Raw genomic sequence first — 25,644 nt, 5'->3', positions numbered from 1 at the left:
ACTTTTGAGCCACAAAATTTGAGCTACGTAGCATTGTCGAAAATTTATTTGATTATGAATTTTGAAGAGAATTTTGACTTTTGAGTTTTGAAAAAAGTTTTGTATTGTATTTTGACTTTTGAGTTGTATTTTAAAAAAAATTAGATTTATTTATTTTTAAATATTTAAAAATGTTTAAGATAATTTTATTTTTTTATTTTGAATATATAATTTTTTAATTTTTTTACTTTAAATATTTTATTTTATTTTTTAAATATTTTATTTTTTTTAATATTTTAAACTCAAAATATTACTCCACACTCAAATCATAGCTAACCACATAACTCAAAACTTAATTTAATTTTTTTTAACTCATAATCAAACTCATAATCAAACATATAACTCAAAACTCAATAACTCAAAACTCTTTTTCAAATTCATAACCAAACTCTTTTTAAAATTGTATTAAAAAATTCAAAAAATATATTTTTTCTTTTGTTCTTTAAAATTATTTTTTATTTTTAAAGTACATTTTTTATTTTTAAAGAATATTTTTTTATTTTTTTGAAAAATATTTTTTGTTATTTTTTTAACTATTGACCAAATAATTTGTTATGATTTAGATATATATTGCAATCCAATTTTTTTTAAAATTTAAAAAAAGTAAAAAAAAAATTTAAAATAATAAAAATATTTACAATAAAAATTATATATTTAAAATAAAAAAATAATTTTTTTAAATATTTAAAAATATATAACGTATAAATGTATGAAATACAGTGTACATCAAAATAAATAAATAAATATTTAAAATATAAAATATTTATCCTAAAAAATAAAATTAAGAAAATTCATAATCAAATAAATTTTCTTTTTTAAAAAAAATAAATTCAAAAAATTTCAAAATACAACTCAATTTTTTTTTCAAAACAAATAATCAAATAAATTTTCTTTTTTCAAAACTCAATTAAAAACTCATAACTAAAACCACAACTTTACGTTCAAATTATGATTTTAAAAACTAATTTTAAAAAACAAAATGAAAAAATATATATATTTTTTGATATTTTTTTTAAAAATAGAGTTTTGAAAAGAATTTTGTTATGAGTTTTGAAAAGAATTTTGAATTGTTTATTTGGTTATGAGTTTTGAAAATAGTTTATGAATTGAATTTTGAATTATTTGTTTGATTATGAATTTTAAATTATGTGTTTGATTATGAATTTTAAAAAGAACATTAAATTTTTTTTTATTGAAATCGTAATTTCGAAACAAAACCAAAGGCTGCCGCAATTTTTGGCAGTGTTTGGGAGAGATTTTTTTTGGTTTTTTTTCACTAAAAGACAAATTGGTTACAAAATTAAAAAAAAAATTAAATTCAAACAAAATATTACATCAAATCCAATAATCATTTCATTTTTCTCTCACAAATATCACATCCATCTAAAAAAAACTCAACTATCTTTCCAAACACAAAAGAAAAAAAAAATTCTCAAATAATATTCTATAACTAAAAAAACCTATAAAAAAAACTCACTTTCCAAACACCCACAATAAATGATAATAGCCCCGTTTGATAGAACTGTGAGAAAGTGATTATAGATTATAACTTAACAGATTATAACTTACAACTGTGAACATAAGCTGGTAACTTGTTTAGTATAGTTGTGAGATTATGGATTTAAACAGCAGAGTAGTGTTTAGTAAATAAGTTGTAAAATAACTTTTTACGGTATAATTATTATTTTTGCCCTTATAAGATATAAAATTTGGGATTTCATTTATAATACATTTTTTGCTTTTTCTTTTTCATTTTATTTTATTTTATTTTCTTTTTCACCTGATTTTCTTTTGTTTTTAAAATTTTTTTTTTCTCTTCTTTCTTTGTTAATTTTTTTAAATTTATTAATTCATTAAAATTAATATTCATGTTCTAATTTATATTAATGTTGTGATTTCATTTCATATTATTTTCATATATTCATTTTAATTATTTATATCTGTATTTCTTTTCTTTATTATTATGGTTATTATTATTAGTATCAATTATTAATTATTATTATTATTATTATTATTATTATTATTATTATTAATTTGTTCATCAATTATTGAAATTAGTATCAATTTTTCCATCAATTATTATTATTATTATTATTGTTATTCATTTTAATTATTTTTAGTAATATGTCATTTTTTCATTTTTAGTAATTCATTTATTCATTTGACAAATCCTTTCATTTTTTTTCAATTTATATCATTTTTTTTAGTGATATTTCATTTTTTCATTTTTAGTAAAATTATTTCATTTTTTCATTATGAATTAATTAGTGTCAATTAATGGATTAATTAGCCTCAACTGATACTAAAATTTTTAATTAGTATCAATTAATATAAAATTTATTTCATTAAAATGCTTAATTATTATTATGATTTTTTAATTAAAAAAACACCAAAAACTTAAAAAAAAAAAAATCGCGAAGCTAGGGTATCCTGTAGTTCGAAGAGATTTGAAATAGATCTGAAAAAGCCGATCGTGACTCTAGAGTTTCACGCAATCAATCTGGTTAGGGTTTCTATCGTGAAGCTAGGGTTTGGATCGCAGAGAGAGAGAGAGAGAGAGAGAGAGAGAGAAGAGATTTGGCTCGCCTTTCGCCGAAAATCGCGAAGCTAGGGTTTCGATCACGAAAGAGTCGATCGCACTAGTTCGCGAGAGAGAGAGAGAGAGAGAGAGAGAGAGAGATAGAGAGGAGAGAGAGCACTGGTTGGTCTCTCGCCGGAATTCGCCCGCCGGAAATCGCCTCTGTCTCTCTCTAAGAGGATGAACAGTGATGCTTGGTGGTTTATATAATGACAACTTGGTAATACTTCAAATTAGTAAAGGTTATTTAAGTAATTTTGTCTCTTAATTTTGTAGCTTCCCGCTTAAGCTGATGAGTTAAGCACCCATCCGCCCACTCAGCCAAAAAGCACTTTTTTGGCTTAATTTAAGCTATAAAAAGTGATCTTAAGTTTTACCAAATACACCAAAACAACTTAAAATAATCTATAAGCTAGTTTGAGCTGCTTATAAGCTTTACAAAACGGCCCCAATAACGATCCTGGTGGGGGTGAAAGTGGAACACACTGGAGTACCCTTGTTTATGACAGAAACACAAATCACATTTGCATACCATGACAACATGGAGGGAGTAAATAATTTTCATGCCACGTGGCTCTATGAGCTGTGAAGGATTTTATGGGCATTGCTGAACTGTTTTCATCATCCTCCTCAACGAAGTTGTCAAAAGGCAAAAATAAGAAAAAGGATGAGGAGGCAGCAACCAAATCAACAGTTTTTTTTGTTTGAAATATTCTTAAAAAAAAACAATTTAGAGAATTGACTCAATTTTTAAATTATTTCGAAAACTAACTTATTTTTGAAATTTGAGAGGGAGATTTATGGTCTGGTTTGGGCCGTGGTAATGACCGGGCAGATTTGGGCTGAACAAGTTTGGGCCGCGGTGAAACAGGCATATCTTGAAAGGTTTTGCTCGGTTAAGGCAAGGCGTGGTCGGACCAAGCTATTTGGCTTCATGGTATAGAAGCCGGTCAAGTGAGATGTTCGGCGCCAGGCCAGGTGTGGTCAGACCGAGCTACGTGGCTTCATGTTGAAGAAGCCAGTCAAGTGAGATGACCGGCGCTAGGTAAGGTGTGGATGTTCCATGGTTCATGAGTTAGCTCGGCAGGAAGGTCGGTGGCAAACTAGTATGAGCTGTCCCGAGCTCGGCTATACCGGGATGCAACCGAGCTCGGTCCTCAATGAGCTTGGCTATTGGAACACTTGGGCTTGAAGTGCGGCATGGCCGTTGGCAGCTGAGATGCTGCAATCCGGCTGCCGAGCTCCCAGTAGAGTGGGCTGGCAGTTGGGTTAGGTGATGTTCAGCAAGATTTGTGCTGACAGATGGGATAGCAACACCACGTGTTGAGAGACTAATGGAAGTAGATTTGGGACGCAGAAGGTATATAAGCGAGTCTGCGCCCCCTATACTAGACAGATGACATTTTGGTGAGATAAACACTAAACACAACTCAGTCCTCTCTCTCTCTCTCTCTATCCCTGTGTGTGTGTCTAACCTAATCATCGGAGGGGTTTTCCGGCCACACACCGCCGGGTAGCTCACCGCCGTTGTGCTCGCAGGTCGATCGGACAGACAGGAGCTTGGAAGAAAGGAGTGTGGGCTTGCCTGAATATTTGCTCCCCGTACTAAATTGTATTTTAAAAATAAAATTTTGAAATTGAAATTGCATTTTTAACATGTAATTTCATCATAAAATCGCATGTTGATCATGTAATTTTACTATGTCATAATAAATTGCATTTTTAACTTACGATTTCAATGTGAAATTACATATTGAAAATGCAATTTCAATTTCAAAATCGTATTTTAAAAATGTGATTTCAAAAAGTAAGTTAGTTTCTTAAATAATTTAAAAAATAGGTCAATTCTCTCAATTGTTTTTTTTTTTAGAATATTAAAAAAAAAACTCCCAAATCAGTGGGAGTCCCTTCCGCTGAACTATGTTATGGAGGGTTTGTAAATTTTAAATTTTATAGGTGAGAATTCTTAAAAATGAAAAGTCCATAAAAAAAAAGGGCTATTAGCAGTTTTTTTTTTTTTTTTTCTTCAATCCTTTTATCTTTCAACCTTCATTATTTTTTAAACAATAAAGGTACACTTATTATATTATTCTGTCGTATTGAAAAAATTATTTAATAATTCCGAAACATCATGTGACCATATTTTAAGTTAATCACTAATTACTTAGTCTCATGTTATTTCTCCATTCTCAATATAAATTGCGAGCCCCTATCTCTCTCTACCAATCAAAACTTTATAAAGTACCACGTGTCCATATTCTGAAAATACTGAATAATCACTATCATATTGTATCAACCATCTAGTTGATAAAAAAAAAAAAATCAAAAATCAAAATTCAAAACACTCAAGAATAACAACATTTAAAATTTTAAAAACATTTTAATTTTTTTCCTTTATTGGAATAAAAAATAACATTTAAAAATTTAACCCGTTTTGGAACAATTACATAAACAAAACTTCAAGATTTAAGCCTTATAACAAAATAAATCATGGGATTTTAATTTTATCAACTTAAAGCCTAATCTTTTGATTTATTTTTCAATTTAAATCATTTATCTATTTTTATTAAGTAAAATCGACAAAAAAAAGAGCATACTAATCATTAAACTCGATATAAGTATTCATAAAATATCCAAATTATACTTTTCATTGAGTTTAATGATCAAAATATTTTCTTTCTTTTTTTTTATATCAATTTTACTTAATGAAAATAAGTAAATAATTTAAATTGAAAACAAATTAAAATTTTAAAATTTAAATTGATAAAATAAAAAATTTAAGATTTACTTTGTTATAAAACTTTACCAAATAATAAGATTTCGCCCGAGATTCAATCGTAAACCACATTGCCTTGGTTGTATAAACTCCCCTTTGACTCCTACCTCCCGTTGATCATATAACTGGGAGAACGATCAGAGATGTGCTCTACTCACCCCGATGAGGCTAGTCCCTCTTTTAGTACACTCAATTTTTTTCTTTTTTTTTTGCTTTTTGGGTTAATTACACTTTGTACTCCTCTATTTTGCATTAAATTTCACTTTAATCCTTACAAATAAAATCATAACAGTTAATCCCTTACATTTTTCGTCAAATTCCACTTTAGTCCCTACATATAAAATCGTGACAATCAACCCCTTGCATTTTTACTCAAATCTCACTTTGATCTCTACACAAGTGTCAATGTCCCTATTCAGTTATTTCATTTTTAAATCTTTAACAAAATCTACTAATGTGATAAAAATATGATTACGAAACGAGGGTAAGAGAAGAAAATCATCCATGTTTTCCATCAATACACTTTTGTCCTGCATGATAAAAACATGAGAGTTATATAACACAGTATATATATATATATGTTTGTATAGTAAAAATTGAGACAAAAAGACAAGAAAGTAGAACTTTTGTAATAAATAAAAAAAAATGTAACAAAAAAATAAAGAAAAAGAAATATGAATAGATAGAAGACTGTGTTATCGTGAAAATATAAAGTTTCGTGATTCCAATTTATGCAAAACCATAATTCATCTTCTTAATTGTTTACAATCTGTGTTTCATTTTAACCTAATACAATCATATCTTGATGTAATTTTGGTATAAAATGTGTATTGATGGAAAATGTAGATGATTTTTATTTCTTACCATCATGTTGTAGTCACATTCTTATCATATGATTAGATTCTGTTAAAGATTTAAACAATTGAGTAACAGAAAGAGGACATTGGCACTTGCATAAAGACCAAAGTAAAATTTTACCCAAAGTAAGATTTTACCAAAAGTATAGGCGGTAGTGGGATTTGACCAGAAATGCAAGGGGTTAACTGTCATGATTTCTTGTGTAGGCAAAGTGAGATTTGGTGTAAAATGTAGGAGTGTAAAGTGTAATTTACTTTTTTTTTTTTTGTTTTTTTGTAATTTCCCCAAACATTTTTAATATTAATTTTTGTCAATAATAATTTCTATTTAAAAAAGGAAAAAAGAAAAAGAAGAAAGAAATTGTTTGAAAACACAACCATGGCGATTAATTTTGTTGCCCTACAATGGCCACTCGTCGCCCCTTGCAAGCTTTGACATAGTTTGTTGCATCATAAAAACCCATGGAGACGCCCATTAGCCCTATAACCAAACAACATCCACCGCCACTGAATTGAAATCTCCTTCAATAATAATGTCATTCTCTAACCTCTTGCGCTTATACGCCAACACACGATCCATTCTCAAAGGCAGAGCAGTCCATGGCAAGCTCATCTCATCTGGGTTTCACCCAGATGTTTACACAACCAACCATTTGCTCTCAATGTACTTAAAATTCAATCTCATTGACGATGCTCGTAACGTGTTTGATAGAATGCCTGAACAAAATGTCATTTCATGGACAACTTTTGTTACTTGGTTTTCTCAAATGGGTCTCTCAGAAGAAGCTTTAAATTGTTTCAGATCAATGGTTGCTGCTGGGTTTCTGCCAAACCATTACAGTTATGTCAGTGCTTTATCTGCTTGTGCTAGCATAGGAAATGCTAGGACTGGTAAAGAAATTCATGGGAAAATTTATAGGACTGGGGAAGAATTAAACAGTTATGTTAGTAACTGTTTGGTTAATTTATATGGGAAATGTGGGATGTTGAAATCAGCTCGGTTTGTGTTTGATGATATTTTAGAGCCAAATTCAGTCTCTTGGACTTCACTACTCTCGTGCTATTGTCAGTGTGGAGAAAATTTAGAGGGGTTGAAGATTTTCATGCAGTCTCAGAAGGCAGGAGTGAAGGTTAATGAATTCTCTTGTGTGAGTGTATTGGGTGCATGTGCTGCGCTAGAAAAGCTGGACGTTGGTATGCAAGTGCATTCACATTCTGTAAAGTGTGGAATCAGAAATGATCCGTTTGTCGTGACTGGGTTAATAAATCTTTATGCGAAATGCGGTAACTTGGACTTGGCTTATCAAGCATTGTGGGAGGTGAACAACCCACAATTGCCGGCTTGGACTACATTAATAGGAGGATGTGTTCAACAAGGGAAGGGAAGGGAAGCCATTGGTCTTTTCTGCAAGTTACATTCTTTGGGATTCAAGCCAAATGAGATGACATTCTCATCTGTTCTTGGAGCCTTTGCTGATGCAATGAAAATCAAAGTTGGGAAACAACTCCACTCTTTGATCGTAAAATTGGGGTTTTTTTCATTTACATTTGTTGGCAATGCAGTCGTGGACTTTTACTTGAAAAGTGGGCTTATGAAAGAATCTTGGAAAGCTTTTGAAGAAATGGATGCACATGATATTGTTTCTTGGAATACTCTGGTATCTGGATGTGTAAATTCTGGTCATTGCGGCGAAGCCATTGAATTTCTCAATCTTATGCTTTCTGAAGGATTTGAGCCCAATCTTTACACATACTCGAGTGTTCTGAGCATCTGTGGGAATCTTCCAGCTATTGAATGGGGGAGGCAAACCCATTGTTGCATTATGAAACCTGGCTTTGATTCTAATGTGGTTGTCGGAAGTGCCCTCATTGACATGTATGCTAAGTGTGGACGGTTAAGTGATGCTCAGAGAGTTTTTGATAATCTAGCTTCAAAGAACTTGGTTTCATGGAATACAATGCTTGTGGGATATGCCCAACATGGATTTGGTAGGGAAGCTTTGGAGATCTATGATATGATGCAGAGAGATGGGGTCAAGCCTAATGATGTGACTTTTATAGGAGTATTATCTGCCTGTGGGCATGTGGGACTTTTAGAGAAGGGGTTGCGCTACTTTGACTCCATGACCAAAGATTATGAAATCACCCCAAGGACAGATCACTTAGCTTGTATGGTCAGTCTATTTGCACGTAAAGGACAAACAAAAGGAGCTTATGATTTCATAAAGCATTTTCCAATAGAGCCAGATAAGGTGGTTTGGCGTTGTCTTTTGTCAGGCTGCAAAACTAACAAAGACTTGGCTTTGGGGAAATATGCCGCTGAGCAAATTTTGAGTATTGATCCAGATGATACCTCGGCTCATATCATGCTATCGAATATTTATGCAGAGGCAAAGATGTGGAGGGAAACAGCACAAATGAGGAGGATTATGAAGGAGAAAGCATTGAAGAAAGATCCAGGATATAGCTGGACTGAATTGAAAAAAAAAATATATTCTTTCAGTGCAGGACATAATATGGATTTTCAAGGATATAGTGTTCATGAAATTTTGAATGGATTGACAGCCCAGTTATTTGATGCAGGATATGTCCCTGATGCAATGTTCTCATTGGATTACGAAGAGTATATACACCAGGAATTGTCAGCATAAACAGTGTTTGGTGACAAAATGTTTCAATTCATTCTGGAACTTGGCTATTCTTTGTTCTTGTGGAGCTAAATTGTTCACAGACTCAAAGAGAATAGGCTTGGAAGTGCATGTCTGCCATCTTCATTGCACATGAACAATCATTGACTCTGGGGTCACATCATCTTGCAGAGAGTTGTGAATTTAGTGAGACCAGCATGTTGAGAGGCTTGTACTGTGGAGGACTCTTTGGGTGAGAGGTTAACAAACTCTAGGGCTTGCATCCTTAGTTTCTCAGGGTAGTCTGCTACGCACCCTATTCTTGGACCTGCCCCTGTTGACCATTTTAAGGACAGTTGGTGCCCTAATTGGTATGAACTCGCTTCCTTCTTGGACTCTATTCTCTGCAATATCTCTCTCTTAGGAACTCTCGTCTTTGGGCTTTGGATATTACTGGATAACGTCCTTTTATAACTGCCTCTTCTTTCGGGTTGTGCAGTCTTGGCTGGTTCAGGGGTTTCCTTTTGCTTGGTTTCACTGGAAGCTTGAAGTTGGAGTGGTTCAACTTCCATTGAGTGTCGAAAGTGACTTTTTTCTTGAGTTGAATTGCTGATATCATAGCTTTGATGGCCTTCGGCATGGGAAATTACCTGCCTAAAATAGGAAAAACTCGTATAATTTTTCTTGATTGAAGTATGCCATCAGAAAACGTTGGTTATATTGTCTAGGTTGTGGAATATCACAAGATAAAAGCGAGCATGGGGGAAAAAGCTCCCTAAGGGCATTTGCATCCCAAAGTTTCATGAGATCTAGAATAGCTTCTCTTGTGGCCCAATGTAATATCACCTTACATTTTGATTTGAAGGTGGCACCATTAGGGCATATTTGGAAACAGTATGGCATATGAACTGCATACCTTAACTTCTTCAAGATTAATCCCATTGTCCTTGAGGAAGGCTATAAAGATGCTGAGGTTCTCATTAGTTGGACGGTAATGTCCACTGTATGCTGATACAGACTGAAAATGGACAGGAAAAAGTCAAAGTTCAGATGTTAGGGATATATAGATTGAAGCATCTTAACTGGATAAGTATACATGCAAAAACACATTAACATATTATGTTCTTTACTTGAGTGGAAAACTTCTTTTCTGTCTTGTTATATGATGATCTACTTTTCGAGTACAAGAAGCAGTACATCCTACCTCATTCACATTGAAGAGTCCTTTTCTTCCTTGTTTTATGGTGATCTGCAATAAGACTTTTCTTGATCCTAGTAGAAATGAAATCACGTGTATACATGATGATACTATCTATTTCAGGTGAACAGCAAGGAAGTAGGGAAGTAAAGGCTGATCTTGCATGTAGCAGTCTTTTTGTGTGGATTGTGTAAGCTCTGAAACTTCAAATCTTGGGACTTACATTTGTATCTTGAATTCCCATCCCATAATTAAAGGAGCAAGACCAAACCTTTACAGTATTTGAGGTTATCTAGGAACATTTACAAAGTTTGCAAACAAAGTTGTGTTCCTTACAAGTTTTCAAAGGTGAGTACTTTCTTTGTTAATAAGTAGTAAGCAATTAGAAAATCTGCCTAGACTACAGCAGTGATTGTTGTTATAGAAACAAATTGCCTTACAGAGTGGTATGATTACTAGGGCTCTTCACAATTTGCACTATGCTGAACTACATGGATTTCTTTTTAATGAAACAATTGAGCAATTCTTTTTGGCAAAATGTTGCTGCTCGTCCTCACTGATTAATATCTAAAAGACCTATCGAAAGCTTGTAATAGACTGAATTAGAAATTAACGGCTAGTATTTTTTTATTATTTCAAAAGTGACTTAAAAACTGTAATTAATTTCATATATACCATTTCATAATTTTTGTGGATGTTTGAATTTATTAATTTGGAGAAAAATAATAACCATGATCAGTTTGTAGGTGTAGCAGCACATTGCTTTCTTTCTCCATGCTTGTGAAGTCATATGTAATCAAGTTTTTCTGCTTTCTTTATGATTGTTCATTGTTTTTTGTCAGGAATTTTTTGCCCCCCTTATTATCAATTTTTTATTTTGTAATTTGGGTTCTTTCACTATTGCATATATATTTTCTTCATAGAGGACGGAGAATGAGTCAATTGTGTGGTCCAACGAGTTTTATTCACACCAAAGACGGAGGATTTTAATTAGCGCCATAATATATTCGATGTAGAAAAATTTAATGTATAAAGAGAAATAGAGAATTATATAGATATTGATTGTATTATTGATTGTTGTATTTTGTGTTTACAATGAGTCCTATATATAGAAGATTTAAAGGAGGTAGGTATGTAGTAGGTGGAGTAGTAGGTGGAGAGGAGGTGGTAGTGGTGTAGTGGGTTAGGTTTAGTGGAGTAGGTTTAAGTGGGTGTAGTGGGTTAGGTTTAGTGGAGTAGGTTCAAGTGGGTGAAGTAGGTGATAAATTTTAACAGCCTCCTGCAAACTCAAGGGGGATAGGAACTAGCCAACTTGAGTTTGGAGAGAGTTACAAAACAAGAAAATACATAAAAATAAAAGAGGATAGGTGACACTGTATGGTCGTGTCAGACCATTGGTGAAGACACTGGATGGTGGTGTCATAACGTTGTAGAGGACACTGTATGGTGGTGTCATAATGGTGTAGAGGACACTGGATGAGTGTGTATATAGGCTGCCCAAAAGATATACATGTAGATATATATATCGAGCCCGCAAAAGTCGCGCCCTCAAAAGGCGCGCCCACTTTATCAAAAGATGTGCCCGACAGAAATCATCGAGCGGCGAGCCATCAAAAGGCGCGCCAGACACGCGGCGATGCACGTGATCGACAGAACGCGTGTCGGCCTCTTCGTCAGGGTCTTTATAAACCGAAGCGGAGGCTGAGGCTTGGAAGCATAACAAACCAGTTGAAACCTCTGCATTCTCAGAGAGCTTGTCTCGAAGAGCTGCAAATCTTGAAACACTCTGTAACCAACCTTGTCTGACAGTACCAATCGGTAATCGCTACTTCTCTGAAATACTTAGCAACCCAAAAACATGGCCTCTTCTTCCCGTCCAGCTACCCAGAACATGGCCTCTTCTTCCCGTGGTCTGCTTACTCTCTTTCCCGACCTCAACGAGTCCACAAGAGAGATAACCGGTGCGGTTGCCCTTGAACCTCAACCAAACGCCCCTGAGTTTGCTCCGTTGACCTTTCCTATGCGGTTTGTGGAGCAAAGAATGGCAGCGCAATCAGATATTGAGGCGAATCAGTATACTTTGAAGTCATGTGTGGAAACCATGACTGCGGTCACAAACTTGTCGCACCGGCTGCAGAGTAGGACAAATGAGGTGCAGCAGTTAAACGCCCAACTGGCTCTACTCCAACGCATGTATAAGGATGCGCGAGCAGAGATAAGTGTGCTAAAGGCGGAAAATAAGGAACTGAAGCGGAAGGCCACCGTTATGTTCCGATTTGGAGGTCCGCCATATGCTGCAGTGGAGGAGCAGGGAGTAGTGATCGTGCCCAGTGGAGTGGGTGCGGGAAACACAGAGGCAGCACCGGCAAGGGCCGCCCAGGACGGAGGCAAGAAAAAGCGACCCGCAGCAGAGTAGAGAAGCAAAATCCCGCCTGTGGATGTGGTTGTTTTGTGCGTGTGTGTGTGTTTTTTTTTTTTTTTTTTTTTTTTTTTGGGAGTGTTGTGTTGAAAAAATAAAAATAAAATGAAAGAAAACAAGGGAGAAAGAAAATAGATAAAAAAAATATGTATAGATGGATTATATGAAAAATATCAGGGTGATTGTTTCAAAAATAAAGTAGGGGTATGTAAAAAGGAGGAAAAGTGATTTGGAAAAAATAAATAAAAAATAAGTGATTTTAAAATCAAATGGAGGAGAGTTTGAGTAATAGAATATAATAAAAAGATATATATATATATATATATATATAAAGTAAAGAAGGTGGGGAACAACATGATAAGGGTGTATTTTAAAATGATAAATAAAAGAAAGTTGAAGACAACATGATACCGGTGTGTATGGATGTGATAATGAGAGTGAAACAAACTTGGCTCTGATACCATGTAGAAAAATTTAATGTATAAAGAGAAATAGAGAATTGTATAGATATTGATTGTATTATTGATTGTTGTATTTTGTGTTTACAATGAGTCCTATATATAGAAGATTTAAAGGAGGTAGGTATGTAGTAGGTGGAGTAGTAGGTGGAGAGGAGGTGGTAGTGGTGTAGTGGGTTAGGTTTAGTGGAGTAGGTTTAAGTGGGTGTAGTGGGTTAGGTTTAGTGGAGTAGGTTCAAGTGGGTGAAGTAGGTGATAAATTTTAACATTCGATCGTGTTGTTCAGTCAACCAAAAAGTATGTGATTTGATCGTTGACAGTGGAAGCTATGAGAACTTTGTTGCGAAGAGATTGGTGGAACACTTGAAACTACAAACTGAACCACATCCCAATCCTCACAACATTGGTTGGATCAAGAAAGTCACAATAGCAAAGGTAACTGAAAGTTGCAAGTTCCTATTTCCATTGGCAAGCATTATAAAGAAGATGTTGTTTGTGATGTGATTGATATGGATGCCAGTCAGATAGTCTTGGGTAGACCTTGCCAATTTGATGTAGATGTCAGATTTAAGGGTCGGGACAACACCTATTTGCTTATGTGGGGGATTCATAAAACTGCTATGGCTCCTTCAACACAACAAATAGTGTCCAAACCACCTAAAGTAGAGAGACAATCTTTGTTAACCATTGCTAGTTCAGAGGCAAAGTTCATGACAGATCTTAAAACTTTATAAGAGATTTACATGATGGTTGCTAAAGATCTAGTGGAGGAAGGAAAGAAGAAAGTAGTGTTACAGATTCCAGAGGAGATACATCCATTGCCTGAGGAGTTTAAAGAGCTTGCTGCTGATGAACTACCCAATGACCTACCACTGATAAGGGATTTCCGACATCAGATTGATTTTGTGCCAAGAGTAACTTTGCCGAATTTACCGCACTATAGGACGAACCCAAAGGAAAATGAGATTTTGAGAGAGAAGGCTGAAAAGTTGCTGAAAAAAGGGCATATTCATGAAAGTTTGAGCCCATGTGTCGTTCCAGCTCTTTTGATACCAAAGAAAGATGGAAGTTGGCGGATGTGTGTTGTTGACAGTTGAGCTATCAACAAAATCACCATCAAGTACAGATTTCCTATTCCACGTCTGGATGATATGCTTGAAGGTTCAAAGTGGTTCTCAAAGATTGACTTATGAAGTGGGTATCACCAAATTCGAATTCTGATGTAGAACAAGTGGTTCCAATTTCTTGAGACGGTTAGACAAACACAAGCCAAGGAAATCAAATTATTGACTAAGGATGAAATGATAGTTTTAAACAAGTTTTACTTGGCTATCAAGAATTTTTCTTGATGACTTATCCTAATTAGTTACTTTATTGTAGTACTTGGTCTCCAAGTATTCTTGTTGACCAATACTAGTATTATCTTAGTTTATTATTTTCTTATATTTTCCTATACTTGGTTTCTAAGTATTCTGGTTGACTAAGACTAGTACTACCCTAGTCAATTAGTTATTTTTATATTACTTGGTCTCCAAGTATGCTTGGTGACCAAGACTTTATCTAGTATAAATAGTTATGTAAGCCTTAAGGCAAAAGCATTCTTTATCAATATAATTTCCAAGTTACTCTATTTTCCTCGTGGATTCAAAGGTTTCTTTCTTGTGGATTCAAGAGTCTTTGTCTACTAGAACGATAGCTAGTTTCGTTCGTATTCCGATGTGTCAAGTGGTATCAGAGCAAGGATTTGCCTAGCTTAATGGCACAAGATAGAGATGTACACACAAACCCTACGGACGGTGATCGTGGGATCGGTGCTTTGTGGGAAGCATTTGAGAGACAACAATGGAAGTTGGATAAGATTTGTGACACGATTGTGGGGTTGACTCTTAACGCCAAAAACAGAGCACCAACGGTTGATCGGGCACGTGCTGAGGGAGTTGCCCGAGGCCAACCAATTAACCGGGACAGAGTTCAAGCCGGAGGAATTGCCTGAGGCCACCTTGTCCAAAACAACTTGAGACGTCCAGGCCAGTATCAATTAGACAGTGAAGGGTCCGAGCCAGAGGTTGAGGAGGAGAACAGAGGTTGTCAACCAAGGAGACAACAACAATGGATTGATGACTACCGGTTGAAGATTGCTATTCGCTAATTCGTTGGAAATCTATATATTGAAGATTTCTTGGATTGGATATCCGAAGCTGAATGGTTCTTCGAGACGATAGAGGTTTCAGAGTAAAAAATGGTGAATTAGTTGCATACAAATTGAAGGGAGGCGCTGTAGTTTGGTGGGACCAATTACAAAGAACTTAACAACGACAAGGAAAGGACCCAATTCGGACTTGGCAGTGGATGAAGCAGCTTCTCATGGACAGATTTCTACTACCAGACTATAAGCAATACTTGTTCCAGCTTTGTCAAAATTGCTCGTAGGGGTCCAAATCTGTGTTTGACTACACTGTCGAGTTTTCTCGACTTTCAGATCGCAACAATCTAAATGAGACAGAAGGACAACGAGTAGCCAGATATCTCAATGGGTTGAAGCAAACCATTCGAGAGAAGATTGGTTTGGCATTTTTGTGGACCGTGGAGGAAGCACACAACATGGCTCTCAAAGTCGAGTTATTGGAGCGCAAGCCAACATGTTCGAGGTATCGATGAACAACTATGGATTATTTTTTTTCCTACCACTAAAAGGGGAAAGGGGGTCCAAACATTGACCACTATAAACCAACCCAAGGGCGCTAATGGCGAAGGCAACAACCAGGCGACAAGTTCAACGGTTAAAGAAGCTCCTAAAAATCCTAACCCTTATGCCAGGCCGACAACAGACTAGTGTTATAGGTGTGGCAAACCCGGCCACTATTCCAATGTCTGTCCAGCGTGAAGGCCAATCAACCTAGTGGAAGAAGATGATGACTTTAGAGCTGATGAGGGTGTAGAAGATAATGATCATGATCCATATCATGGGCTGAGCTTGCCATAGTGGATGAAGAATGAGTCAACTGTGTGGTCCAACAAGTTTTATTCACACTAAACACAGAGGATTTTAATTAGCTCCATAATATTTTTCAATTGTGTTGCTCAATCAACCAAAAAGTACGTGATTTGATCGTTGATAATGGAAACTACGAGAACTTTGTTGTGAAGAGATTGGTGGAACACTTGAAACTACAAACTGAGCCACATCCCAATCCTTACAACATTGGTTGGATCAAGAAAGGCCCAATAGCAAAGGTAATTGAAATTTGTCGAGTTCATATTTCCATTGGCAAGCATTATAAAGAAGATGTTTGTGATATGATTGATATGGATGCCAGTCATATACTCTTGGGTAGACCTTACCAATTTGATGTAGATGTCATATTTAAGGGTCGAGACAGCACCTATTTGTTTATGTGGAGGACTCATAAAATTGCTATGGCTCCTTCAACGCAACAAATTGTGTCCAAACCACCTAAAGCAGAGAGACAATCTTTTCTAACCATCACTAGTTCAGAGGTTAAGTTCATGACAAATCTTAAACCTTTAGAAGAGATGTACGTGATGGTTATTAAAGATCTAGTGGAGGAAGGAAAGAAGAAAGTAGTGTTACAGATTCCAGAGGAGAACCGTTGCTTGAGGAGTTTAAAGAGCTCGCCGCTGATGAACTTCCTAATGAGCTACCACTGATAAGGGATATCCAGCATCAGATTGACTTTGTGCTAAGAGCAAGTTTGCCGAATTTACCGCACTACAGGATGAACCCAAAGGAGAACGAGAATTTGAAGGAGATGGTTGAAAAGTTGCTGCAAAAAGAGCATATTCATGAAAGTTTGAGCCCATGTATCGTTCCAACTCTTTTGATGCCAAAGAAAGATGGAAGTTGGCAGATGTGTGTTGGTAATCAACAAAATCACCATCATGTACAAATTTCGTATTCCACGTTTGGATGATATGCTTGATATGCTTGAAGGTTCAAAGTGGTTCTCAAAGATTGACTTACGAAGCGGGTATCACCAAATTTGAATCTGACCTTGAGATGAATGGAAGACAACATTCAAAACCAAGGATGGCCTCTACGAGTGGTTAGTTATGCCATTTGGACTTTTGAATGCTCCTAGTACTTGTATGCGGGTTATGAATCAGGTATTGAAGTCATTTACTGGAAAATTTGTAGTAGTCTATTTTGATGATATCCAGATTTATAGCAAATCTGAAAGGGACGATATAGAGCATTTGCGGCAAGTGCTAACAGTTTTGCAGGAGAATAAGTTGTTTGCTAACCTCAAGAAGTGCAGTTTCATGGCAAGTAGTTTATTGTTCTTGGGGTATGTGGTTGGTTCAGAAGGTATTCATGTGGATAGAGAAAAAGTTCAAGCTATCTGAGAGTGTCCAACGCCAAAAACCGTCAGTGATGTTCGAAGCATTAAGGGGTTGGCTTCATTTTACTGTCGATTCATCCACAATTTTAGTTCAATCATGGCACCAATCACAGAGTGCATGAAGAAGGGAAAGTTCTTTTGGGGAGAAGATGCTAAGAAAAGTTTTGCTTTGATTAAAGAAAAGCTTTGCACCGCGCCAGTATTAGCTCTACCTAGCTTCGAAAAGATTTTTGAAGTGGAGTGTGATGCTAGTGGTGTAGGAATTGGAGCAATTTTTTCACAACAAACGAGAACAGTGACTTTCTTTAGTGAAAAGCTAACTGAAGCCTGACAAAAGCAGAGTACCTATGACCAAGAGTTTTATGCGGTGGTGTGAGCTCTCAAGCATTGGAAACATTACCTAGTGCAGCACGAGTTTGTCCTATACATAGATCATCAAGCATTGAAGTTCCTCAACAGTTAAAAGCACCTAAGCAACATGCATGTCAAATGATCTAGATTTCTTCAGTAGTTTCCTTTCACCATCCGGCACAAGTCAGGGACTTTGAATCGGGTTGCAAATGTGTTGAGCCATCGTGCAAATTTGCTAGTTACATTGACCCATGAGATCTTGGCTTTTGAGTTTTTGAAGGAGCTTTACCAAGAAATTATAGAGTGAGATGGGATAAATGTAAAGAGAACAAACCTGTCAGTGATTTTTATGTCATTAAGGGATATTTATTCAAGGGAAATCGTCTTTGCATTCCTAAGACATCTCTTCGGGAAAAGCTAATCCGAGACCTACATGGAGGAGGATTGCGTGGACACTTGGGTAGAGACAAGACCATAGCAAGCTTGGAGGAACCTTACTTTTGGCTTCAATTGAAGCAAGACGTTGGGAATTTCGTAAGGAAGTGCTACACATGTCAGGTATCCAAAGGTCAATCTGAAAATACTGGTCTTTATATGCCTCTACCTATTCCTAACAATATTTGGGAAGACTTGTCTAAGGATTTTGCGTTGGGACTCCCTCGTACCCAACGAGCAGTAGATTCTGTATTTGTGGTTGTCGATAGGTTTTCTAAGATGGCACATTTCATTGCTTGCTGAAAGACTTCTAACGCATCCCATGTGGCTCGATTGTTTTTTCGGGAGGTTGTTCGCTTGCATAGAGTACCTCAATCTATTACTTCCGGTCGTGATATGAAGTTCCTTAGCCATTTTGGGTGACTCTGTGGAAGATGTTCGATAATTCATTAAATCAAAGCTCTACCGCACATCCACAGACAGATGGTCGGACCGAGGTGACTAACAGAACTTTGGGAAACTTGGTTCGAAGCATATGTGGAGACACGAAGCAATGGGTGCCTTACCTCAAGCTAAATTTTCTTACAACAATGCGGTTCACAGTGCCACTGAAAAGTCACCATTCTCTGTGGCATGTGTGACACCTCCAAGGCATGCAGTTGATTTGGTTCGTCCACCAAGAAGTCCGGAAGTAAGTGTTGTAGCAGAGGCCATGGCTCACCAAGCTCAAGCAATGCAAGATGAGGTGAGACAAAAACTAGAAGAAACTAATGCAAGGTACAAAGAAGCAGTTGACAAGCGTAGGCATACCAAGGTGTTCAAAGAAGGAGATTCAGTAATGGTGTTCTTGCACAGAGATAGATTTCCAATGGGTACATACAACAACCTAAAGCCAAGGAAGTATGGTCCATACAAGATTTTGAAGAAGATCAATGACAATGCCTATATGATTGATTTGCTTGAAGATTAGAAGATTTCCAAGACTTTCAATGTTGCTGATCTTTTTGAGTATCATGCGGAGGAGTCTTTCTATCCAGATTTGAACTTGAGGTTGAGTTCTCTCCAAGTAGAGGGGACTGATGTTAGAACAAGTGGCGGTAGATTTCTTGAGACAGTTAGACAAACACAAGCCAAGGAAATCAAATTATTGACCAAGGATGAAATGATAGTTTTAAACAAGTTTTACTTCGCTACCAAGAATTTTTTTTTTGACCATGGATTATCCTAATTAGTTTATTGTAATACTTGGTCTCCAGGGTGTGTTTGGTAACGTTTATGTTTTCAGTTTATATTTACAAAAATTTTATAAACTGATTTTTGTTTATTTTTTGTTTATTTTTAGAAAAGCATAAACTACAAACGCGTTTGGTAATTGACAAAATGTTTAAAAAAATTTAAAAATATAAAAAAGAGTGAGAAATGCAAGTGGTGGCAAGTGGCGGCGGAAGACGGTGGTGGAAAGTGGTGACGATGGGCGGTGGGTAGCTGGTGGTGGTGGGTGGTGGTGGGTGGGTGGTGGTTGTGGGTGGGTAGGTGACGGTGGCGGGTTGTAACGAGTGGGTGGTGGTGGTGGCAGGTAGGTGGTGGTTGTGGGTGGGTAGGTGACGGTGGCGGGTTGTAACGAGTGGGTGGTGGTGGTGGTGGTGGTGGCGGCGGGTGGTGGGTGATGGTGGCAAGTGGGTGGCGGATGGCGGGTGGTGGTGGGTGGGTGGGTAACGGTGGCGGGTGATGGGTGGTGGTGGTGGCGGCGGGTGATGGGTGGTAGTGGCAAGTGGGTGGTGGTGGGTGGTGGCGGGTGGGTGGTGGGTGGTTATGGTGGGTGGGTGGGTGGGTGACGGTGGCGGGTAGTAGCGAGTGGGTGGTGGTGGCAGGTGGGTGGCGGATGGCAGGTGGTGGTGGGTGGGTGGGTGACAGTGGTAGGTGGTAGGTGGTAGCGAGTGGGTGGCGGTGGTGGGTAGTGGGTGGTGGCGGCAGGTAGGTGGTGGGTGATGGTGGTGGTGGTTGGGAGTGGGTAGTGGTGGCGGATGGGTGGCTGGTGGTGATAGGTGGCTGGTGGTGGCTGGTGCTAGTGCCAGGTGGGTAGTGAGTGGTGGTGGCAAGTAGGTGGCGGGTGGTGGCGGCGAGCGGTGGATGGTAGTGGCGGGTGGTCGGTGGTGGCGGGTGGATGACAGGTGGGTAGTGAGTGGTGGTGGTGGTGGTGGTGGCGAAGGGTGGGTGGTTGTGGCGAGTGGGTGGCAGGTGGGTGGTGGTGGCGGGTGGTGGTGGCAGGTGGGTGGTGAGTGGTGGTGGCAGGTGGTGGTCAGGGGTGGGTGGTGGTGGCGGAAAACGGTGGTAGAAAATGGTGGCGGGTGGTGGCTAGTGTTGGGTGGTAAAAAAAAAAAAAAACTCAAAACTCAAAACTCAAAACGGAAACACATTTTTTGTGTTTTTATTTTTTGGCCAAATTTATAAACTGAGACCACTGATTTATAAATCAAAAATTTTACCAAACAAGTTTTTATTTGAGTTTTTAAAATTTTTGTAAATATAAACAGAAAACTGAAAACGTATGTGTTATCAAACGGCAAGTATTCTTGTTGGCCAAGACTAGTTCTACCCTAGTTAATTAGTTCTTTTTATATTACTTGGTCTCCAAGTATGCTTGGTGACCAAGATTTATCTGCTATAAATAGTTATGTAAGCCTATAGGCAAAGGCATTCTCCATCAATATAGTTTCCAAGTTGCTCTATTTTTCTTGTGGATTCAAAGGTTTCTTTCTTATGGATTCAAGAGTCTTCGTCTACTAGAACGATATCTAGTTTTGTGCATATTCCGCTGTGTTACATGTTGTACAGATTATATTGCAGTGAATACTGTTAGCTCTTTACCTTGAGCTTTCCACATTCAGCCATAAATCGTCCTGCAGCTAAAGTGGCACCCCCTGCAAGGAAGCTGGAGTGATGAAACGATCCCTTCCTTTTCTAGATAGAGGAAGAAAAAAAAATATTAGTGCTGCATTTGATAAGGCAGTGAAAGCATTTGACATAAGGGAAAATAGCAATAATAGTGGTTTTCAAATCTATACTAATTCTTGCCTTCCCAGCATACAGTTTTTTAGAAGTACTCATCACAAATATCCACTTCGAATCATGTACTTTTGTGTCCAAGAGATCTCCAGTTAGTTTGTTCACGATTGTCCCTCCAGCTACTATGTATTCATATTGTTCCCTCTCTTGCTTGTTCCAGTAAAACAAAAAACAAGGTTAGGACAGTATATTTCAGTTGACATTAAGAACATTTCCTGTGACCTATACACTACATTGGAGCCTTCACAAAAATTTAGGGCTTAAAACCTGGTGTCTGAAAATTTTCAATTTTATTTATTTATGTGGGCACATCATTTATGTGAGCAAAGTCATAACAAACATGAAAAAAAGGTTAGGAAACTTTGCATTGAGGGCTTATTCTGAACTATCATGGTGATAGAATCTTATGATTTACATATCCATATCATTTGAAGCACAAATCTGAATTTTTAAGAATGCAGCCATTAGATTTGTAAAAAACTTAATTTGAGGGCATTTCATGAAATCCTTTAAAAATCTGTAATCATCTTCTTCGTGCTATTAGAACACAGTGGAGTTTTTCGTGTTTACACCATTTCTAACAGCACTCTTGTACTAAAAATTGAACTGTGATGTTCAGTGAACAGGAATATACAGGTCCAAGATATATGATGCATTGTTGCTGAAGCTTTGATCTTGGGCACTCTTTGAGATCAACCTCTTTGCCATCTCCAATGTCCAACCTGTACAAGGTAGATCTATCAAGCTATCACATTGATTTGGAGTGATTTTCAAAAGTTGCACACATATTGAATCCATATGATGTGAAGCCATAAGAAATAGAGGTAACAGCAATCTTCTGGAGTGTCTGCATGAGGCCATGTTTAGGCATACCTTGCATTATCCTAATGGCTTTAAAGTTTTGAAGCATATTTTTAAGTTTATGACCATTGCAAGGTTATTGTGAGAGTAACATTGAATTGTATAGTTGATTTAAGTCAGCGGTTGTTAGTGATTTATTTTATTACAACCCCTCCTTTCTAGTGAGTCATATTTGGCATTACACAAAAGATGTTTGAAGAATAGAACTAGATAATATTAAAAAAATCTCATCAATCCATGTTAAGGCTATCATTTTCTTCTTTTCATAATAATTGAAGATTATCATGTACTTCAAGAAAATGAAGTGACATGAGGGGTTTTGTTAGTTATTTATTTTTATTTTTGATACTGTAAATCATGCCTGTTGCATCAGATCACTACACCATATATTACTAGGTTTTGTATAATCGTACGGGATCCTCTGGTCCCGAAAAAGTGCATCGTTCGCTTTCCCATTCAAATCACATTTAACAAAAAAGGGTGCATTGAAAGTGATTGCATTTTTGGATAAACAGTTCGGCGCACTTCTAAAAGGGAGTCGTCATACCTTTCTGATCACACTGGTCAAACTTTATTTTTTCCATTTTCATCTATCATATACAATCCTACACTCTTCCTTCTCTATTCAATTGCATTACTCAGTGTTAATTGCTTCCTATTATCAGTCATACTTCTTATTAGCAACTTAAACTTGCGAAGTACATTCATGAAAAGCAGTAAAGTAAATAACTAAAGGAATTTCATTGGAGATTATATAAGCTTGTTTTTCACTAGTATTTGTCCCATCACAAATATGTTACTGGATATATCATAAAAACAAACATCTAGTGACTTAAAATGCAGATCTTTGTGTCATCAGGAAAACCAGCTCAAATAAATTAAAAAAAATATAAAATATAAAATATAAATAAAAACAAAACAAAAAATCAGAAATAAAAGCCACGGTGCAACTTACCAGAAGAAAAATGGTTGCCCTGCATCTGCTTTACACCATTCTTCATAGTACACATTCAAGTTATGACCATACCGATGCCTCGGATCAATCTATGCAACACCGAACAACAATACTAATGTTTAATCCATGTTGCAGAAGGTATAAGAAAAGTATGTGCAGCACAGTTTTAGGCTTACAGCTTCAATCCAATGTTGAAAAGCTAACTTCTGAGCCTTATTGTCTTTACATAATCCCTTTCCAACCTACCAGACAAGATCAAATTATATAATTTTGAATAATTAATGAAGACATAGTTTAATTAATTAGTCACAAAAGTTACAGTCTTCATGGTCATTTTCACATGAACCGGCAACCGACTAACCTTTGAAGCATTCATGCTGATCCTACTCCACCGAGACGCGGCTGTTTCAGGTTTAGAAAAATTGAAAAATGATATCGTGCTGCGATTCAAACGAGCATAATTTATTGCTTGCCACCTTCATAACAGTACTTTGTCAGTTCAATGTTGCATCACGCATGTACTAATGTTATATATACATATGCTTTTGTTTGTGGAAGTGTAGAAAAATATTGGCCACGTACGTACCAGAGCTCTTCAGCAACCACAGCAGAATCTGCTAACCTGCGTCGAGTGCGATAACTCCGATAAACCTTCTGTAACCTCAGTGCCGCCACTGTTGATTCAGTGTGTTTGCTTTCTTGCACATCAGAGCTAGAAGGAGCTCGGTTCTCAGACTCCATATGTATGAAGGGGAATAAAAAGATGGTAATAGTACTAACTCTCTCTATCTATGGGATCTGTATATATTGCTTCAATTATTGGTTGATGGTTAGATATAGAATTAGTGTTCATTTAATGGGTGGTACAACACAGCTCATGACTAGTGGTAGTGTGGAATTGGAAAAAGCATTGAATACTAACCATTCAACTACAGATCATCCGAACTTTAATTTTAAAGTAAGGATATTTCTAGTATTTACACGTTTATGATATTTTGCTTCAATTTTTATGTATTTATAATTGTGGAGAGGTGATTATTTTTGTAATTTCTTGTAATCTGTTCGATCATAGTGAAAACCGTAGCAACTGTAGACATAGTTTTAGTTTGGAATAGACTATGTAAATCTTGTGTTATTTGTGTGTGAGATTTTGTTTTATTTTATTTTTGTGCGTTTATTCGTGTGTTTCACATTTCACTTATCTGGTTAGACGATTCAGATTCTTAACAAAACCCTGTTTGGTTGGAGAGACTTTTGATCAAGAAAGAATAAAGAAAAAAGAGGAAGACAGTGGCTTGTCCATTGAGTCCACTCCTTTCACACTGCATGTCAAGTCACGGAGCACTCTGTTTTTAGTTTTTGCATACATGATGAGTCTGTATTGGACCTCTTGGTGATCTAGAAGGTTTGATGAATCATTTGTGCGAAAATAAATAGATGCCTCATATAATCAATAAGAAAATTACAATCATGTTATGCATTACAGATCTAAAATTGCTAGAGTCAATTTCTAATAAACTAGATAGTGGTTGAGTTGTCAGATTTTATAAATATCTTGTACATGATGTAGTAGCTTTCTTGAGCATTTAACCCATAAAAAAATAGGGGGTTAAGTTATATATCTATTGCCTTTATCATGTCTTACTCTAAAAGCTTCAAATGGTTGTAAATTTTGGAAAAGAGTTAACAGCATCTCTCAGACAAAAAAATTTAGGCTCTGTTTGGTTGTGATTTGTAATCAATTTTTTACACGTGTGTTTGAGTATGATGTTTGGTTATGGTTTTGAAATCAATTTTTCACACTCTCTGCAGAGAACTCTGATGCACAGGCCGTATTTTTTGTCAAAATTTTGGGGAAGACCACCCGGATGTCCTTGGGGACGTCCACCCGGATGTTCTCTGAATTCCAGATTTTTTTTTTTTTTTTGGCAATTGATTTACATACTCGGAAAAAATATTTTCTGAATTTTTTTTAATTTTTTATGTGTTTTAAAATAATTTTGAGTTGTATGTTTAGTTATGAGTTGTAAATTTTTGTATCACATATCAAATGTCACATCAATAATTCCCCACTCAAATCAAACATCTTTTCCAAAACTATTTTCAAAACTCTTTACCAAATAAATTTTCTACACTCAAATCATAATTCTACAACACACAAACTCAAAATAAAACTCATATTCTCAAATCACATTTACAAAACATAACCAAATGCAGGCTTAGACTATGAGTGGATTATTTTTTGTTTTTTATTTTTCAAAATATTGAGCCCCATTTGAGAAATAAAAAAAAAAAAAAATGTGATGTTAAAACTGTAAAATGAACCAATCTATTCAAGTTTGACTTGTTAAAAGTTTATTTGTTATATAAATAAGTTAAATTTGAACATATTTTAAAGCTGCTAGGTTTTCAAGCCAAACTATTCCAACTTGCCTCATTAAAAATTCGTTCGAGATTGGTTCGTTATGAAAATAAGTTGAGTTTGAATATGTTTAGAAATTCATTGAGATTTTAAATTAAATTTGAACAATTTATTACTCAACTCATTTGCAACCTATGTGGTGTAGGGGTGGGTATATGTCGATTCGGGTTGGATTCAGACTAAGCTAATACATAATAAGGGATTTTATGTTTGTCCTAGCCTGATCTGACCCTATCATCGG

General features: G+C 36.2%; 1 protein-coding gene and 1 pseudogene across 7 annotated transcripts; one reads left to right on the top strand and one right to left on the bottom strand.

Moving 5' to 3' along the window:
- Positions 1 to 6,508: 6,508 nt before the first annotated feature.
- On the top strand, positions 6,509 to 21,989 carry LOC145797064 (pentatricopeptide repeat-containing protein At2g27610 pseudogene; annotated as a pseudogene). Of its 5 annotated transcripts, none has more exons than XR_014338087.1 (3): positions 6,509 to 9,248; positions 10,199 to 10,423; positions 21,785 to 21,989. The product of XR_014338087.1 is annotated as a pentatricopeptide repeat-containing protein At2g27610 pseudogene, transcript variant X3 (transcript). The 5 variants fall into 5 exon arrangements; XR_014338088.1 differs by having other exon boundaries at positions 9,377 to 10,265; XR_014338086.1 differs by having other exon boundaries at positions 9,377 to 10,423.
- LOC145797065 (IQ domain-containing protein IQM3-like) lies at positions 8,824 to 24,117 on the bottom strand. 2 transcript variants are annotated; one of them, XM_082883214.1, is made up of 9 exons: positions 23,568 to 24,117; positions 23,343 to 23,457; positions 23,158 to 23,223; positions 22,982 to 23,070; positions 21,800 to 21,887; positions 21,175 to 21,315; positions 20,968 to 21,060; positions 9,794 to 9,895; positions 8,824 to 9,531 (listed from the first exon to the last, which is right to left on the bottom strand). In XM_082883214.1, the coding sequence occupies exons 1-9, from the start codon at positions 23,720 to 23,722 to the stop codon at positions 9,493 to 9,495; spliced, it is 888 nt and encodes a 295-aa protein (XP_082739340.1). In that variant the 5' UTR covers positions 23,723 to 24,117; the 3' UTR covers positions 8,824 to 9,492. The 2 variants fall into 2 exon arrangements, with proteins under 2 accessions (XP_082739340.1, XP_082739339.1); XM_082883213.1 differs by having other exon boundaries at positions 8,824 to 9,527; positions 23,568 to 24,110.
- Between the last annotated feature and the right edge of the window lie 1,527 nt (positions 24,118 to 25,644).

Source organism: Camellia sinensis, chromosome 8, assembly GCF_055761805.1.
Source record: "Camellia sinensis isolate YWXY chromosome 8, ASM5576180v1, whole genome shotgun sequence".
Classification (NCBI taxonomy): Eukaryota; Viridiplantae; Streptophyta; class Magnoliopsida; order Ericales; family Theaceae; genus Camellia; species Camellia sinensis.
Note: the sequence above shows the minus strand (reverse complement) of the source record. Positions and strands in the feature narration are given on the sequence as shown.

Bases quoted from the DNA above. Each gene is read 5' to 3' on its own strand.
- LOC145797065 (XM_082883213.1), bottom strand. From the start codon at position 23,722: ATGGAGTCTGAGAACCGAGCTCCTTCTAGCTCTGATGTGCAAGAAAGC. The intron at 23,071-23,157 runs GTAAGCCTAAAA...GGTGTTGCATAG, and splicing joins TTCAACATTGGATTGAAGCT to ATTGATCCGAGGCATCGGTA. The intron at 21,061-21,174 runs GCAAGAATTAGT...TCCTCTATCTAG, and splicing joins AAAAACTGTATGCTGGGAAG to AAAAGGAAGGGATCGTTTCA.